General features: G+C 43.2%; 1 protein-coding gene across 1 annotated transcript in view; it reads left to right on the top strand.

The window, feature by feature from the left end:
• Positions 1 to 20,096, top strand: part of cps1 (carbamoyl-phosphate synthase 1, mitochondrial) — an 85,158-nt gene that overhangs the window by 47,748 nt on the left and 17,314 nt on the right. The window contains 5 exon segments of the mRNA NM_001124709.1: positions 330 to 397; positions 3,962 to 4,037; positions 5,411 to 5,488; positions 16,557 to 16,664; positions 16,998 to 17,087. Of these exon segments, the coding sequence (NP_001118181.1) occupies positions 330 to 397; positions 3,962 to 4,037; positions 5,411 to 5,488; positions 16,557 to 16,664; positions 16,998 to 17,087 (420 nt within the window).

Here is a 20,096-nt window from a genome sequence, read left to right as displayed (position 1 = left end):
CTCTCTCCCTAATTATCTACTTACTTCTTTCTAGCGCTCACTTGTATTTTAAGTGGTGAGTCGTTTTTAGACTTAGAGCCGACAGAGCCCAGTATCCCTAGGAACCAATCTGTGTCTCTGTTCATCCCACCAGGAGCTGTTGTATTATGATGGAGAAAACAAAGAGCAGTGAGAGAGAAATGGAGAGAGAGATTGTGACAGAAAGAGACTGAGTGAAATAAAGAGAGAATGACCTAGGGTCAGGCAGACAGGCATTTGATGCTATAAATATAAGTTGTAATTAGAACCAATGCTTTAACCCTCATTTCCTCGGATTCTGTGTGTTTCAGGAAGATGCCTTTGCCTTTGCCAATAAAGTGGGCTACCCCTGTCTCCTGCGCCCCTCTTACGTACTCAGGTAATCTACCCATGTCTCCTGCGCCAATCTTAGGTACTCCGTTAAGCTACCCCTGTCTCCTGCGCCCCTCTTACGTACTTCGTTAAGCTACCCCTGTCTCCTGCGCCCCTCTTACGTACTCCGTTAAGCTACCCCTGTCTCCTGCGCCCCTCTTACGTACTCCGTTAAGCTACCCCTGTCTCCTGCACCCCTCTTACGTATTCCGTTAAGCTACCCCTGTCTCCTACGCCCCTCTTACGTACTCCGTTAAGCTACCCCTGTCTCCTGCGCCCCTCTTACATACTCTGTTAAGCTACCCCTGTCTCCTGCGCCCCTCTTACATACTCTGTTAAGCTACCCCTGTCTCCTGCGCCCCTCTTATGTACTCCGTTAAGCTACCCCTGTCTCCTGCGCCCCTCTTACATACTCCGTTAAGCTACCCCTGTCTCCTGCGCCCCTCTTACGTACTCCGTTAAGCTACCCCTGTCTCCTGCGCCCCTCTTACGTACTCCGTTAAGCTACTCCTGTCTCCTGCGCCCCTCTTACGTACTCCGTTAAGCTACCCCTGTCTCCTGCGCCCCTCTTACGTACTCCGTTAAGCTACTCCTGTCTCCTGCGCCCCTCTTACGTACTCCGTTAAGCTACCCCTGTCTCCTGCGCCCCGCTTACGTACTCCGTTAAGCTACCCCTGTCTCCTGCGCCCCTCTTACGTACTCCGTTAAGCTACCCCTGTCTCCTGCGCCCCTCTTACGTACTCCGTTAAGCTACCCCTGTCTCCTGCGCCCCTCTTACGTACTCCGTTAAGCTACTCATGTCTCCTGCGCCCGTACTCCGTTAAGCTACTCCTGTCTCCTGCGCCCCTCTTACGTACTCCGTTAAGATACTCCTGTCTCCTGCGCCCCTCTTACGTACTCCGTTAAGCTACCCCTGTCTCCTGCGCCCCTCTTACGTACTCAGGTAAGCTACCCGTCTCCTGCGCCCCTCTTACATACTCCGTTAAGCTACCCCTGTCTCCTGCGCCCCTCTTACGTACTCCGTTAAGCTACTCCTGTCTCCTGCGCCCCTCTTACGTACTCCGTTAAGCTACTCCTGTCTCCTGCGCCCCTCTTACGTACTCCGTTAAGCTACTCATGTCTCCTGCGCCCCTCTTACGTACTCCGTTAAGCTACCCCTGTCTCCTGCGCCCCTCTTACGTACTCCGTTAAGCTACCCCTGTCTCCTGCGCCCCTCTTACGTACTCCGTTAAGCTACCCCTGTCTCCTGCGCCCCTCTTACGTACTCCGTTAAGCTACTCCTGTCTCCTGCGCCCCTCTTACGTACTCCGTTAAGCTACTCCTGTCTCCTGCGCCCCTCTTACGTACTCCGTTAAGCTACCCCTGTCTCCTGCGCCCCTCTTACGTACTCCGTTAAGCTACCCCTGTCTCCTGCGCCCCTCTTACGTACTCCGTTAAGCTACCCCTGTCTCCTGCGCCCCTCTTACGTACTCCGTTAAGCTACTCATGTCTCCTGCGCCCGTACTCCGTTAAGCTACTCCTGTCTCCTGCGCCCCTCTTACGTACTCCGTTAAGCTACCCCTGTCTCCTGCGCCCCTCTTACGTACTCCGTTAAGCTACTCCTGTCTCCTGCGCCCCTCTTACGTACTCCGTTAAGATACACCTGCGCCCCTCTTATGTACTCAGGTTAGCTACCCCTGTCTCCTCCGCCCCTCTTACGTACTCCGGTAAGCTACTCCTGTCTCCTGCGCCCCTCTTATGTACTCAGCTAAGTGTTGGGGAGGGGACAGCACTCTCATAACCATAAGTTGGAGTCAACTCCATTTCAAATCAGTAATTGCAATTTCAGTTTACTTCCTGTATGAACTGAATTGAAATGGAATGACTAATCTTTCCTTGTTTATGTTGGCCAGGCCTCTACAGTATATCCACAGTAATGGGATGTATTTTCTAATATGATAACTTGTTTATACAGCCACACCATATGTCCAACTAGAAAACACATTTTTGAGTAATTGAATGCATCTCAGAAGAATAAATAAATACGACAGTCAGCGTGAAGAAACGCAAAATGAAATATGGAAGGGAGGGTATAAAAAACAGCAAGAGACTGATTAGCTAAAGCAGAGGCTCAATTTAGCCTTTAAAATGTTGTCACGGCTACCACTGTGATGCTACTCAATTACCAGAATGAAAAGATAGCCTGCATCCTGAGAAGAACACAACACAACTTATTACAGTGTGTGTGTGTGTGTTAATGCGGTGCTGGTATTGGGGAGGTCTGGATTGCTAATTTGCACATAATCAAGCAACAGCGTTGATTTTGAAAGTGTATTGAAAGCATATTGGGTGGCTAATTTTGGTACTCGAGTCAACACAGCTCACACACACACACAACCCCCCCAGCTCGCATGCTTAGGAGAAGACCAGCATCAGACAGGTGGGTTAGGCTGCTGCTTCTTCTTTTAGTTTGCAAACAGTCATCCATGATGTGATTAGGAATCTCAGGTCCCCAATGGCTGTCTATGGTCTTGTAGGAACTGGAGGCACCACCCTGTTAACTGTATTACCTTATTGGTTTGTGTACATGGAGAATGAACCTCTCCCCTCACCTCCCTTCCTCTTCCCTTTCTCCTCTCCTGCCTGACTGCCTGGCTGTCCATCTGTCTGTCTTTCTCTATTATGTCATTGTGCATAGTGTGTTTGGGCCTACCTCTCATCAGACCATTACTAATTATGATTAGCTTGGAAGATGATTGATCTCTAAATGCAGTTCAGCCACTCACACTAGATATCCATTGATTGTTTGAGTATGTTGTTATTCAAAGAATGAACTCACTAAGCCAATGATTGTGATATGCCCATTTAGCCAATGATTTTGTCCAAAGCGATTACAGTCATGCGTGCATGCATTTTCATATGGGTGGTGGTCCCAGCGGTATTCAGACCAACAATCCTGGCGCTGCAACCAACTGAGTCAAAGAGGAATATTTTTTCCTTGAACCCCGTATAATGTCCATGGCTTTTTAAAGACAGGTGTGGTGTCTGGCTGTTTGGCCATATGTGTGCCTTGTAGCAGTCAGGCCAAAGGAGGTAGGAGTTGTGACTGAGCCTGACCCTCCCCTGTCCCTCTAGTCTATGCCTGTGTGCCAAATAGCACCATATTCCATTTATAGTGCATTACTTTTGACTAGGGCCTATAGTGAAACCCATAGGGCTCTGTTTAAAAGTAGTGCACTATGTTAGGAATAGGGTGCCATTTGGGACAGAGACTATCCACTCTCCCTCTGGCTGCGTTCAGGAGCATGTGGATGCCCAACTAGCCGGCCAAAAGAAGAAGGGAGAAAAACATAAATACCCCGAATACTTATTTTTTAATGACTCAGCTCAGAAAGCAAACTCATTCTGTAGAGCCTGGAGTGTTTGCTGACCTACATCTTTCTTTTTCTTTTTCTCCACTTTTTTGTTTTGCTGTTTAAAACCTTTCTTCATCTAGATTATAATGATGCAACTGGGAGATATCAACATTTGAGCTAAAAAACCTTGTTATTTTTCTAATTATTTTCCTCTTTCGCTCCCTCTTCCTCTTCAGTGGCTCAGCAATGAACGTGGCATACGGTGAAGAAGAGATGAGGGGCTTCTTGGACGAGGCTACTCAGGTGTCTCAGGTGATCCAGGGAACTTTATTATCTGTGTTCTGACTTGAACCCTATTCTCTATATGGTGCACTACTTGAAGTAATCAGTTGAAAACCTCTTCCTACTCAACATAACAAAATCCTTTTAACACATGCACACTCAGACTCACCCACCCTGTGAGTTACAAATACAATTTCTTCATTATGCACACACACATATAACCCCCTCTCTTATAAAAAGGCTTACACTTCATTTCTCCATGTATTTGTTCTCCCTAGCCAACCACAGATAGTTTTATCTCGTTGTGTCCCAAATGGCACCCTATTCCCTATATAGTGCACTATTTTTAAACAGCCCATTGGGTTTTGGTCAAAAGTAGTGCACTACATAGGGACTAGTTTGCAATTTGGGATGCAACCTTTGTCTAATGTTTACTCACCTACTGTACACACACACACACACAGTTCCTCTGAGCTCAATCAGCTCGTGCCCCTCACTGGCACCTTCTCAGTATGGATGAGTGTAGTATGTTGGCTGTGGGGCAGAGCCGATTTTGTTGTTTACCTGTCTCTCTGCCCACACATACAAACACACTCCCTCTGGGTGCTGGTGGTCCACCTGGCCCCTCAACATGCCCTTGCCTGGGGCTGACAGAGCAGCCGGCCTCCCTGTCATGCTGCTCACACTAAACCAGTCCTGGTCATATGTACACACAAACACACACGTACACCTCCCCTTGCTTACTGTCAGCTAAGCAGCACTTCTCTAGCCAGGAGGAGGAGAAACAGCCCTCTGGCCTGTGACCTGAATAGACATGGCTTGCCTGGCTTTTGACAGAACACAGCATCACACACCTGTCTCTCAGGGGCAACACACACACACACACATACCACTCACCACGCCAAGAGGAGCTCTATCACAGGAGGTTGGTGGCACCTTAATTGGGGAGGACAGGCTTGTGATAATGGCTGGAGTGGAATAGTATCAAATAGATCAAACATATGGTTTCCATGTGTTTGATGCCATTCCATTCACTCCGTTTCAGCCATTATTATGAGCCGTCCTGTCCCCAGCAGACTCTACTGAGCTCTACTCTACTCGACTCACCGTGCCCATCCGGCTAGCTGTACAAATCACACGTGTAACTGGTATAATAGTATGTATAAGGAAGCTGGGGAGTTGAGCTGGGCTGCTGTAGAATCCCAATATAAACAGGATGCAGCCCCCTACTCCAACATAATTGCAGTGTGCTCTGCTGCACTGTGCATCCAAAATGGAATCCTATTCCCTATATAGTGCACTATTGTTGAGAGCCCTAAGGACCCAGATTGAAAGTAGAGCACTATATAGGGAATAGGTGCCATTTGAGAGTTAGATATCTGATGTTGTTATTTTTCCTACAGGAGCATCCAGTGGTCATCACCAAGTTCATCCGTGGAGCCAGAGAGGTGGAGGTGGATGCAGTGGCCAAGATGGGAAAAGTAAGCCAGTTTGAAATGCCTCACACACCTCACATCATTATGCTATGTGCGCCATATGCTACTTAGAAGACACTTGCTTTCAGTGCCTTTCAGTACAGTGAGTGCATGTGCATATTTTCAGTATGTGTATGTGATTCCTGCTGGAATTGAACCCATGACCTTTTTTGAACCCATTTTATCAAGTGAGCCATACAGGACCTAGATGTGTGATCTCTCTGCCTCACGTGATGGAGCAGGTGGAACACGTGGGGGGGTTTTATAGGAGCTCTCCTCCTCATCCCCCTCCTCCCTCCTCTCCTCTCTTATTTCCTGTATGAAGGGCAACGTGAATTATTTGCTTCAGCAAGCAAAACACTCACAGGCTATATTACTTAGCATCACATTTAGACTGTAATGAATTTAATCAGTTCTACATCAACATAGTATGTCCTAATCCTAGTACTAAAGCAGTTTTGTACTTTTACCTTCACATTTGTCTCATTATATCTTCTTACATTCATGACTCAGTCTTTAGTATGTGGATGTGACCTCTGGGGGAATTTAACCCCACGACCTTGCATTTGCTAGCTCCACGCTCTTACCAACTGAGCCACGCTGGAGCATTACTCCACTCTGCTTTAATGTAGCATTTTATTCCTCCATTATATTACCTCAGTCCGATGAGGCCAAGTTCCAAATGGCACCCTATTCCCTACATAGAGCACTACTAGGGCACTCATCAAAGGTAGGGCACTATTTTAGGATGCAACCTAAGTAGACACTAGATCATTTCTCCCATCCTATCAGCAGGGAAACATATTACAGCTGCTTTGAAAGGAACAGAGGATTGGCAGATACATATCAGAGACAGTGGAAATGGAATATATTCAATTGAAAGATGGGTGGGGGAAAACAAATTTCAAAAATCCTAGGTTGTTTTGTAGGTTGTGTAAAGAGTACTGAAAAGTATTTTGGAGTCAATTAACCTTTTTTATAACATTTTGAGGCCAGTTCTTAAAAGAAACTGCATAATAATGTTCTCCATTGACCTTTGATCCAATAAAGCCTTAGATTTGACCACTCTCTCACTCACATACTGTACGAGGGAAGATAGACCAACACGAACATTGACATGAACACCTGCTGGGTGCTGACGAACTGTGGTGATCAAACATGTACAATGGCGCCGGAAGAAATGGCAGCCGTTTTCCAGGCGCCTAACCGATTGTGCTGTTATGTGTTTTTTTTTTCAGTTTTTGTAACTTATTTCGTACATAATGTTTCTGCCACTGTATCTTACGGCAAAAAAGAGCTTCTGGATATCAGGACAGTGGTGACTCACCTCGGATTAGACAAAGATGCACAGGATGTACTTCAGACACCCGACAAGGTCGAAATCCCCGTCATTGGCAAGAGAAAGAGACGCAGGTATAGAGGACACAGGGCGGGGAGCCTCGTAAGGATCCGCCGACGGTGAGTGGAAAATCTGCCCTTACCATCAATATTACTGGCCAACGTATTGGACAATAAATTAGACGAGGTGCGATACGAATATCCTACCAACGGGACATCAAAAACTGTAATATCTTATGTTTCACCGAATTGTAGCTGAATGACGACATGTAAAACATTCAGCTAGCGGGATATACGCTGCACCGGCTAGACCGAACAACCCACTCCGGTAAGACGGAGTGTACATTTGTAAACGACAGCTGGTGCAGGAAATCTAAGGAAGTCTCTAGATTTTGCTCGCCTGAAGTAGAGTATCTCATGATAAGCTGTAGACCACAGCCAAGCGAGTTCATCTATTATTTTCGTGGCTGTTTATTTACCACCACAGACGGACGCTGGCACTAAGACCACACTGAGTCAGCTGTATAAGGAAATAAGCAAACAGGAAACCACTCACCCAGAGGCGGCGCTCCTAGTTGCCAGGGACTTTAATGGCTTCCTGTACTCCCTGTTCACCCACGACTGCATGGCAGGGCACGACTCCAACACCATCATTAAGTTTGCAGATGACACAATAGTGGTAGGCCTGATCAACGACGAGACAGCCTATAGGGAGGAGGTCAGAGACCTGGCCGGGTGTTGCCAGAATAACAACTTATCCCTCAACGTAATCAAGACAAAGGAGATGATTGTGGACTACATGATAAGGAGGACAAATCACCCCCCCCCCCCCCCCATTCTCATCAACAAGGCTGTAGTGGAGCAGGTTGAGAGCTTCAATTTCCTTGGTGTCCTCATCAGCAACAAACTATCATGATCCAAACACACCAAGACAGTTGTGAAGAGGGCATGACAAAACCTATTCCCCCTCAGGAGACTGAAAAGATTCGGTATGGGTCCTCAGATCCTCAAAAGGTTCTACAGCTGCAACATCGAGAGCATCTTGACTGGTTGCATCACTGCCTCCGACCGCAAAGCAGTACAGAGGGTAGTGCGTACGGCCCAGTACATCACTGGGGCTAAGCAGCTTGCCATCCAGGACCTCTACACCAGACGGTGTCAGAGGAAGGCCTAAAAGTTGTCAACGACCCCAGCCACTCCAGTCATAGACTGTTCTCTCGGCTACCACATAGAAAGCGGTGCCGGAGCGCCAAGTCTAGGACCAAAAGGCTTCTCAACAACTTTTACCCCCAAGCCATAAGACTACTGAACAACTAATCGAATGGCTACCCGGACTATTTGCATTGTGTCCTGCCACTTCCCACCCTCGCACACAACGCCGTACACGCGGTCTGCCATCTGCCCGGTACAGTTTGAAACCTTGGCTTAATCCGTGAAGAGCCCATTTCTCCAGCGTGCCAGTGGCCAATGAATGTGATCATTTGCCCTTTGATGCCGGTTACGACTCCAAACTGGAGTCAGGTCAAGACCCTGGTGAGGACGACGAGCACGCAGATGAGCTTCCCTGAGACGGTTTCTGACAGTTTGTGCAGAAATTCTTGTGCAAACCCACAGGTTTTATCAGCTGTCTGGGTGACTGGTCTCAGACGATTCCGCAGATGTATAAGCCGGATGCGGAGGTCCTGGGCTGGCGTGGTTACACGTGGTTTGCGGTTGTGAGGCTGGTTCGACGAACTGCCAAATTCTCTAAAACGACGTTGGAAATGGCTTATGGTAGAGAAATTGACATAAAATTCTCTGGCAACAGCTCTGGTGGACATTCCTGCAGTCAGCATGCCAATTGCATGCTTGCTCAACTTGAGACTTCTATGGCATTGAGTTGTGAAAAAACTTTTTTTTTTTTTTTTTTTTTTACATTTTAGAGTGGCCTTTTATTGTTTACAGCACAAGGTGCATCTGTGTAATGATCATGCTGTTTAATCAGCTTCTTGATATGCCACACCTGTCAGGTGGATGGATTATCTAGGAAAAGGAGGAATGCTCACTGACAGGGATGTAAATTCATTTGAGCACAACATTTCTGAGAAATACGCTTTTTTTTGCAAATGGAACATTTCTGCAATCTTTTATTTCAGCTCCTAAAACATGGAACCAACACTACATGTTGATTTTATATTTTTGTTCTGTAAAGAAAATAATTTAACTAAATAATGAGGATTTCTATCAGCCTAATCGAGGTGTAGAGCACATGTCACATTCCAATGTTCTTTCCAGTGGCATAATGCCAGGAGCCGCTTGTGGATTTGACAGCTCTAAAGCAGTTCCACCTCCGACATCACGAAAACAACCGCTTAAGAGGCCTTATTAGACATGTCAAAGCTAGGGATTGGTTAAGAAGTTAACATGGTGCCAGGGAGATAGGTATGAGTATATACGCCTTAGTTCAACCTGAAGAGCTCATCATTATTGCCTTAGTTTCATGTGTCTAAATCTGCCATTGTAATATTTTAATGTTGAAACATGATTAAGAAAAAAAGCCACACATGGATGGATCCAATGCAATACATTTAATAAATACTGAAGTTTTGACCACTCAGCTGTGCTTATATATGATTGAGACCCTGTATGGACATGTTTAGATTTCTGATTGTAGCCTAAATCCTAACAACTATCAAGGAAAGAGTAGTCATATGTTCTATATACATGGTAATCTTCTTCTTCTCCTCCTCTCCCTTTTTTTCTCTTTTGTATATATCCCTCTTTGTTTCAGTCTGTCTCTTTCAGACAAAAACTAGCTTACAGATGAGTCCATCAAACAACATTACTTGCATAATTTCTGATCCCACTTTTTTTACTCTACCACCCCCTCCTCTGGTTGGAGGACCTGGTGTAAAACATAAACATTCAATATACATTACCAGTCAAAAGTTTGGAAAAACCTGGGGTTCAAGGGTTTTTCTTTATTTGGACTATTCTCTACATTGTAGAATAATAGGGAAGACATCAAAACTATGAAATAACACATATGGAATCATGTAGTAACCAAACAAGTGTTAAACTAATCCAACTATATATTTTAGATCTTCAAAGTGCCACCCTTTGCCTTGATGACAGCTTTGCACACTCTTCACATTCTCTCAACCAGCTTCTTGAGGAATGCTTTTCCAACAGTCTTGATGGAGTTCCCACATACAGTAGAAGTTGGAAGTTTACATACACTTAGGTTGGAGTCATTAAAACTCATTTTTCAACCAATCCACAAACTTCTTGTTAACAAAGTATAGTTTTTGCAAGTCAGTTAGGACATCTACTTTGTGCACGACACAAGTCATTTTTCCAACGATTGTTTACAGATTATTTCACTTAGAATTCACCATCACAATTCCAGTGGGTCAGAAGTTTACATACACTAAGTTGACTGTGCCTTTTAAACAGCTTGGAAAATTCCAGACAATTGTGTGATGGCTTTAGAAGCTTCTGATTGGCTAATTGACATTGTTTGAGTCAATTGGGGGTGTACCTGTGGATGTATTTCAAGGCCTACCTTCAAACTCAGTGCCTCTTTGCTTGACATCATGGGAAAATCTAAAGAATCAGCCAAGACCTCAGAAAATCAGAAAAACAATTGTAGACCTCCACAAATCTGGTTCATCATTGGGAGCTATTTCCAAATGCCTGAAGGTACCACATTCATCTGTACAAACAATAGTACGCAAGTATAAACACCGTGTATAGAGTTTGTTTCATGTGCTGAAATAAAAGATCCCAGTTTTTTTCCATGCGTGCGTACAAAAGATTTTGCACACAAATTAGTTTACATCCCTGTCGGTGAGCATTTCTCCTTTTTTGGGCTGGTTACAACAATAAGTCTCCCTAAAATGTGCAGTTTTGTCACACTACACAATGCCACTGATGTCTCAAGTTTTGAGGGAGCGTGCAATTGGCATGGTGACTGCAGGAATGTCCACCAGAGCTGTTGCCAGAGAATTGAATGTTCATTTCTCTACCATAAGCCATCTCCAACTTATTTTTAGAGAATTTGTCAGTATTTGGATGATCCAGAAGAAGATTGGGAGAATGTCATATGGTCAGATGAAACCAAAATATAACGTTTTGGTAAAAACTCAACTCATCGTGTTTGGAGGACAAAGAATGCTGAGTTGCACCCAAAGAACACCATACCTACTGTGAAGCATGGGGGTGGAAACATCATGCTTTGGGGCTGTTTTTCTGTAAAGGGACCAGGACGACTGATCCGTGTAAAGGAAAGAATGAATGGGGCCATGTATCGTGGGATTTTGAGTGAAAACCTCCTTCCATCAGCAAGGGCATTGAAGATGAAACGTGGCTGGGTCTTTCGGCATGACAATGATTCCAAACACACCGCCCAGGCAACGAAGGGGTGGCTTCGTAAGAAGCATTTCAAGGACCTGGAGTGGCCTAGCCAGTCTCCAGATCTCAACCCCATAGAAAATCTTCGGGGGGAGTTGAAAGTCTGTGTTGCCCAGCAACAGCCCCAAAACATCACTGCTCTAGAGGAGATATGCATGGAGGAATGGGCCAAAATACCAGCAACAGTGTGTGAAAACCTTGTGAAGATTAACAGAAAACGTTTGACCTCTGTCATTGCCCAACAAAGGGTATATAACAAAGTATTGAGAAACTTTTGTTATTGACAAAATACTTATTTTCCACCATAATTTGCAAATTAATTAATTAAAAATCCTACAATGTGATTTTCTGGATTTTTTTCTTCTCATTTTGTCTGTCATAGTTGAAGTGTACCTATGATGAAAATTACAGGCCTCTCATCTTTTTAAGTGGGAGAACTTGCACAATTGGTGGCTGACTAAATACTTTTTTGCCCCACTGTATGTCAGTTACGTTTATGGGGGGTCAATAAAGGAAGACATCCTCTTTTGCAAACCACTGGAAACCAGGACAACAGGAGAGGATATGTTTAAAGTACTGGACAGCTTTGTGACATCAAATGGACTTTGGTGGTCAAGATATGTTGGTATCTGTTCCGGTGGCGCAAAAGCCATGACGGAGAGATATTGTGGAGTGCAAGCAGTTGCTCCCGATGCCACTTGGGTACACTGCAGCATCCACTGAGAGGCTCTTGCTGCCAAAGGATTGCCTGACCGCTTGAAAGACGTTTTGGACACTACAGTGAAAATGTTTAATTTTGTTAAAGCAAGGCCCCTGAACTCCCGTGTATTTTCTGCACTATGCAATGATATTTGAAGTGACCATGTAACACTTTTACAACATACAGAAGTACGCTGGTTAACGAGGGACAAAGTCTTGACACGCTTTTTTGAATTGAGAGACGAGCTTAAAGTTTTCTTTACTGACCATCATTTTCACTTGTCTGACCGCTTGCATGATGAGTTTCTCACACGACTGGCCTATCTGGGTGATGTTTTTTCTCTCTTGAATGATCTGATTCTAGGATTACAGGGACTCCAACTATATTCAATGTGCGGGACAAAATTGAGACTATGATTAAGAAATTGGAGCTCTTCTTTGTGTCATCCGTTTCGGATTGTTAATGCAGACAAACGACTGGATTCGTTATCCCTTTCATGCCCTGCCTCCAGTCCACTTACTGATATCTGAACAGAAGAGCCTCATCTAAGTTGCAACGAGCGGTTCTGTGAACATTTTATTTAATCAGAAGCCACTGCCAGATTTCTAGATTGGGCTGCGCTCAGAGTATTCTGCCTTGGCAAATCGTGCTGTTAAGACATTGATGCCCTTTGCAACCACGTACCTATGTGAGAGTGGATTCTCTAGCATGAAAACTAAATACAGGCACAGACTGCGTGTGGAAAATTATTTAAGACTGAGACTCTCTAATACACCCCAACATTGCAGAGTTATGTACATCCTTTCAAGCACACCCTTCTCATTAACCTGTGGTGAGTTATTCACAATTTTCAATGAACAAATAAGGTTTTATATGTAAGATGGTTAAATAAAGAGCAAAATGATTTATTATTATTTGTGCCCTGGTCCTATAAGAGCTCTGTCACATACCATGAGCCGGGTTGTGACAAAAACTCACACTCATTCTAATGTTTAATAAATGTATCGTATTGTGTGTGTGTGTGTGTGTGTGTGTGGCAGGCTTACAATGATGGCAAAAAACAACATTTGACAGTGCGCTGACCCTGGTGCTGGAGGGGGTATGCAGCTGGAGGTTGAATGTTTGAAGGGGTATGGGACTATAAAAAGTCCCGTGTTTAGAGAGAGACCCAATCTGTAATATAGTACACTTACCATAGTTAGGTTTTAACCCTGATAAATTTGATAAATTCTCCATGTCCTCAATAAGGCCCTTCAAGGTTGAAGGACTCAAGAGAACTTGAATCATTTAGTCCCTTAATGTTATCATCAGACTTTTATCGCTAACACTTCAAAGGCCATAATAAATAGGTATGGTGATAAAGGGCAACCTTGTTTTACACCTCTTGACAGCGCAAAACTTTCAGAGAAGTATCCGTTGTTGATTATTTTACATAAAGGGTTGTTGTACATTACCTTTACCCATCTTATGAGAGATTCTCCAAAGTTAAAAAATCAAGGCACTCATAAACAGATTCTAGGCATACTGTATCAAAGGATTTCTCAATCTGCTATAAAGATATCTGGTTTCCTTATATTCTGTATTTGTCGGTCTTCTCTTTTTCCTCCCACATTACAGATCCATCCATTGACTGAATGCCAAATAGGGCTCATTATTCAGTGTGTGTGCATGCGCGCGTGTGCTCTTCATATGCATTCCCCCGTATTAACTACAGGCTTTATCAAGAGTGTGTGTTCCTCCAGGATTGTGTGTGTTCATCAATTAGTGTGTTGCTAATGAGTGCTGCAGTTATCGGGGGTTTAATATGTACTAACGACAACGCAGTTCATTGAAACACTACTCCCTTTTGATTGGTGGGAAGGGGAAGGGGTGGGAGAGTTAAGTGTAGCGTACCAAATGGCTCCCGATTATAGTCCACTACCTTTGACCAGAGCCCTTTCAGCAATTCATCCATTTAAGGTTTTATATTAACGTATTACCTGCTATCAATTATATAGTTTATCTGTTGATGAATTCCTTTATACACTTTTGTGTGAAAAGGGCTGCTTATCGTAATGACTTGAAATAATAGTGTTACTTTTGCATATATAGTGTATGTATGTGGACACCCCTTCAAATGAGTGGATTCAGCTATTACTGAAGAACTCAGTGACTTTCAATATGGCACCGTCATAGGATGCCACCTTTCCAACAAGTCAGTTTGTCAAATATTTGCCCTGCTAGAGTTGCCCTGGTCAACTGTAAGTACTGTTATTGTGAAGTAGAAACGTCTAGGACCAACAACGGTAGGCCACACAAGCTCACAGAATTGGACCACCGAGTGCTGAAGCGCTTAAAAATGGTCTGTCCTCGGTTGCAACACTCACTACCTAGTTCCAAACTGCCTCTGGAATAGAGCTGTTGTGGTGACCGTATTACTGCCACCAGCAGTCACGAGTCATGAACGCAGTCAAATTCCACATTACCGTTTTGTCACGGTAATTAGGCTTCTCCAAGCTCTCTTGCTGCTGCTGGTCATTAGTAGTCTACCAAACTTGCTAACTGCCTGGTACTCAGCACTCTATTGTCCCTCTAATCACTCTGACATCCATGCAAATGTATTAGAAAATCTAATTTTCTAATATGAGTATATAATGAATATATAATATTTTCTATCATGAGAGCCCATGAGCTCATGTTGCACAACATTTCTATAGGCTATGCAATTGCGGGAGAAAACGCAGTGATGGCCGCTAATAAAAATATGAGGATCCCATCAGCTTTCTATAGGCTAGGCTTGCTATACTTATTTCTCAACTTTCCTAATGTTAAGCACATTGTTAGCTTTACAACGGGAGTATAACCTAAAATAATAAAATAATGCCACGGAATTATAAGCAAATGTTGTCTGCTAAATGAACTAGTGTAGCCCACAGCCATTTTGCATAGCCACATTAGGACCTAACATAAGGACAGTCGTGTATGCTATTCTTTTCTTCTGAAACAAACTACATTTTCTTCATATCATGCTTCTTTAGACCTGTCTAAAATAAATAATGGATTTATTGTGAAGGTGTAGGCTATATTACATGGATTTATTTGACTTTTTTTAAATGGCTTGTAGCTATGTGTGGAAGCAAGGCGATGCTAAATATGTTTGTTAATTAACAGTCAATTACCGTGAGACCGACAGTTATGTGCTTGACAATCACCAGCTGACAAAATGTTGTGACCGCCACAGCCCTATTCTGGAAGCAACGTCAGCACAATAACTGTTCGTTGAGAGCTTCATGAAAAAGCAGACTGCGAGCCAGTCCTAATCGACCAAACTCACCAATGCTCTTGTGGCTGAAACAACACAGAATAAAACAATTAATAAGACTCATTATGGTAGTGACTGCCCATTACTGCTTATCACTTGTTAACCATCATTTATTTTATTTACTTTAATAAAATATGTAAGTTGTTGTCTATAATATATTACATTTGTTTTATTTGATGAATTTATGATTTAATTCAAAGTCATCTTCTCATCTCTATAGTTTTGCTGCCTTTGCTGTTTGACAAAATCCCTATTTTTAGCAGTTCTTCAAAGTAAATAAGGCATACTTTTATAATATATGCCATTTAGCAGTCACTTTTATCCAAAGCGACTTAGTCATGCCTGCATACATTTATACATTACTTATACATGTATGTACATTCATGTATTTTCAGGTAAAGATACCTCCCTCAGCCTCCCGGGTGGCGCAGTGGTTAAAGTGCCATCAGAGTCCTGGGTTCGCGCCCAGGCTCTGTCGTAACCGGCCGCGACCGGGAGGTCCGTGGGGCGACGCACAATTGGCCTAGCGTCGCCCGGGTTAGGGAGGGCTTGGTTGGTAGGGGTGTCCTTGTCTCATCGCGCACCAGCGACTCCTGTGGCGGGCTGGGCGCAGTGTGCGCTAACCAAGGTGCACGGTGTTTCCTCCGGCGCATTGGTGCGGCTGGCTTCCGGGTTGGATGTGCGCTGTGTTAAAGAAGCAGCGGCTTGGTTGGTTGTGTATCGGAGGACGCATGACTTTCAACCTTCGTCTCTCCCGAGCCCGTACGGGAGTTGTAGCGATGAGACAAGATAGTAGCTACTACACAATTGGATACTACGAAATTGGGGAGAAAAAGGGGTAAAATTAAAAAAAAAAAAAAAAATACCTCCCTCTCGGTTGTCACTAGTTACCACAGCCACATAGTCATAAAGCCTGCATATTTCTACAATTGATCTTCTTAAAATGTGATTTTAAACCTAACCCTACTCTTAACCACACTGATAACCTGATGCCTAACTAGTGGAAACCCTCCCTCTCTGTGACTGCCCCACATAGACCGGACAAGTAAGCGCGCAATGGATTGCAGTTAATTACCACATTTTTTGTGCTAAACTATGTAGAATATTGGCCTGTTGGAAACTACAACTCCCTACTACAACTCCCTACTAGCACAGTTCGGGCTTGATCTGAGTTCTGTCTAGAGAAACTGTGCATTGATCTCACAGAACCCCCCCCCCCCCCCCCCCCCAGAACAAAATCAAATGTTCAAATAATTGATCAATTAGTTGATCAATTAGTTGTTTAAAAACTGAAAATAATAATTTATGTTAATCGCTCAGCACTAGTTATAACCTCTTCTCAGGTGCTGTGCCATGCTATAACAGAGCATGTGGAGGATGCTGGGGTCCACTCTGGAGATGCCACCCTCATGCTACCTACCCAGAGCATCAGCCAGGGGGCCCTAGAGAAGGTCAGTGTGTGTGTGTGTTGTATCATGCTGTTTTTTTTTACCCAGCTACTAGGGGCTGACTCACTCAAAACATGTCTCACATCAATCATGAAAGTGTGCATCGTTATGAAAAGTTTCCACATTTTATTTGTTAGACTGTTAGTCTGTTGGCCTGCCTATATTTAGCATCACTGACTCCTGACAGGGAATTCATTATTGGGCTGTGGTTTATATTGATTTTTCACTACTGTAATCCATTGCCCAGGCTGTGAATATGTAAATAATTTATACTGAGTTATAGGTTCGTCTTTGATGGAAGCTTCATATTTAGTATTTGTCCTCCATTACTCTCAGGTGAAGAGTGCCACACGGAAAATTGCTAAGGCGTTTGAGATCTCTGGTCCATTCAATACTCAGTTCCTAGTGAAAGGCAACGATGTCATGGTAAGTGTGTGTGTGCGTGTGTGTGACGCATGACGGAATACGTTAGAGAAAGCTATAAATGATCACTTGACGTTTTTACAGTCGTAAAAAAAAAAGAAGCAATTTGGTCCTGAATTGAAATACAGAATCTCGGTGTGGTCACAGTGAATTCCAAAGATGAAAAGATGGATACAGTGCCTTCAGAAAGTATTCATACCCCATGACTTAATCCACATTTTGTTGTTAACAGCCTGAATTCTCAGCCATCTACACACAATACCCAGTAATGACAAAGTTAAAACATGTTTTTAGAAATGTTTGATAATTTAATGAAAATTAAATACAGAATTATGTAATTTACGTAGGTATTCACACCCCTCAGTCAATACATGTTAGAATCACCTTTGGCGGCGATCTTTCTGGGTAAGTCTGTTAAGAGCTTTGCATACCTGGATTGTACAATATTTGCACATTTTTCTTTTAAAAATTCTTCAATCTCTGTCAAGTTGATTGTTGATCATTGTTAGTCTTGCCATGGATTTTCAAACCGATTTAAGTCAAAACTGTAACTAGGCCTCCCTGGTGGCGCAGTGGTTAAGGGCGCTGTACTGCAGCGCCAGCTGTGCCACCAGAGACTCTGGGTTTGCGCCAGGCACAATTGGCCCAGCGTCGTCTGGGTTAGGGAGGGCTTGGCCGGTAGGGATATCCTTGACTCATCGCGCACCAGCGACTCCTGAGGCGGGCCGGGCGCAGTGCACGCTAACCAAGGTTGCCAGGTGCACAGTGTTTCCTCCGACACATTGGTGCGGCTGGCTTCCGGGTTGGATGCGCGCTGTGTTAAGCAGTGCGGCTTGGTTGGGTTGTGTATCGGAGGACGCATGACTTTCAACCTTCGTCTCTCCCGAGCCCGTACGGGAGTTGTAGCGATGAGACAAGATAATAGCTACTAAAACAATTGGATACCACAAAATTGGGGAGAAAAATGGTTAAAAAAATCTAAACAAACAAACAAAAAAAACTGTGACTAGGCCACTCAGGAACATTCAATGTCATCTTGGTAAGCAACTCAGTGTATATTTGGCCTTGTGTTTTAGGTTATTGTCCTGCTGAAAGGTGAATTTGTCTCCCAGTGTCTGTTGGAAAGCAGACTGAATCAGGTTTTCCTCTAGGATTTTGCCTGTACTTAGCTCTATTCTGTTTCTTTTTATCCTTAAAAAAAACTCCCTAGTTCTTGCCGATGACACGCATACCCATAAAATGATGCAGGACCACCATGCTTGAAAATATGGTGGTGTTTGATTTGGACCAAACATAAGGCTTTGTATTCAGGACATAAAGTGCATTTCTCTGACAGATTTTTTTTGCCTTATTGCAAACAGGATGCATGTTTTGGAATATTTGTATTCTGCACAGGCTTCCTTCTTTTCACTCTGTCATTTAGGTTAGTAATGTGGAGTAACTACAGTATCCTACACTGAGTATCCTTAGTTTTCTCCTCTCACAGCCATTGAACTTTGTAACTGTTTTAAAGTCACCTTAAGCCTCATGGTTAAATCCCTGAGCGGTTTCCTTCCTCTCTGGCAACTGAGTTAGGAAGTAAACCTGTGTCTTTGTAGTGACTGGGTGTATTGATGCACAATCCAAAGGGTAATTTGTAACTTCACCATGATCAAACCATATTCAATGTCTGCTTTTTTTTAACGTTTTTTTTTTGCCATCTAAAGGGTGTGAATAATTTTTGAAGACGTATGTAGATTTCATTATGAATACTGTTCTTCAATTTAATTTGTCAAATGTGTCTGTTTTCTTGATCAAAAAGTGCTTTCGGTGGTTGGCGTGGCAGAGGTCATGGCAATGAGTGAAGTCAAAATTTTAGAGAACATTTTAGAGGTTTCGTCTTGCTAATGTAGATTTTTGTTTGTTTGTTGCATTTTTAAGCCAATTTCCTGCAATTTACACACTTCACCATGGAGCTGAGAATTTTTATCAGTTTAAGCCACATTTCCTGCAAAACTGGACATTTTTCTCATGCAGCTGAGAAATAATGTTGTAGTTTTGAAGCACAATTCCTGTTAGTTGCCATGGAGCTGTTTTAAGCTAGTTTCCTGCAATTCTGTGTGTTTTGACATGGCTAATGTTGTGTTATTTTGCTCAAATATAATAAAAAAATTAAAACTGGTGTTCAACATAAAAATATTAGTAATTTAGCAGACACCCTTATCCAGAGCAACTTACAAGAGCAATTAGTGCCTCGCTCAAGGGCACATCGACAGATGTTTTTACCTAGTCGGCTTGAGAATTTGAACCAGCAACGTTTCGGTTACTGCCCCAACACTCTTAACTGCTCTTAACCACAAATTCCATTGCTTTATGGGTTTTCAATTCTCCTTGACTGTCTAGCTTTTATTTTGGTTATCAGAGATTATATTATAAAAAATAAATAGGTCCATTATTTTTTCTAAAAACCTGTTTTCGCTTTGTCATTATGGGGTATTGTGTGTAGATAAGGATTTGTATTTATTTAATCAATTAGAATAAGGCTGAATACTTTCTGAATGCACTGTATTTGGTTTACACCGAAAGCGTTTTTCCATCCCAAAAAGGATTTATTATGTATTTTGTTTTTTACACTGTTTGGATTTAGGCGACTTGGGAAAAAAAGCTTAGGCGGATTAAAATGGCAGAAAAATCCCAGATTGAGATCATAGTTTCTTTCTTGAAATGTTATTTTAGGAATTGGATAAACATGTAAAAGCAACAAAAATAAAATGTTAAGGTAAGAGGTGACGTAATAATCTTTTCACAGCACACTATAGCAGTTTTTCCCAAACTACTGGGGCCCCCGCTGGGCGCACATTTTGGGTTTTACCCTAGCACTACACAGTTGATTCAAATAATCAAAGCTTGATGTGTGGAAATAGTTAGGACACATCATTCAATTAATCAATGAAATTGGGCCTTTTTTACAGTTGCCACTAAGTGCTTAATTGTAATAGTAACTCGGCCCATCCTCCTCCAACTGTACTGGTT

Source organism: Oncorhynchus mykiss, chromosome 3, assembly GCF_057628025.1.
Source record: "Oncorhynchus mykiss isolate SJ-2025 chromosome 3, ASM5762802v1, whole genome shotgun sequence".
Classification (NCBI taxonomy): domain Eukaryota; kingdom Metazoa; phylum Chordata; class Actinopteri; order Salmoniformes; family Salmonidae; genus Oncorhynchus; species Oncorhynchus mykiss.
This window is presented reverse-complemented; position numbering and strand designations above follow the sequence as displayed.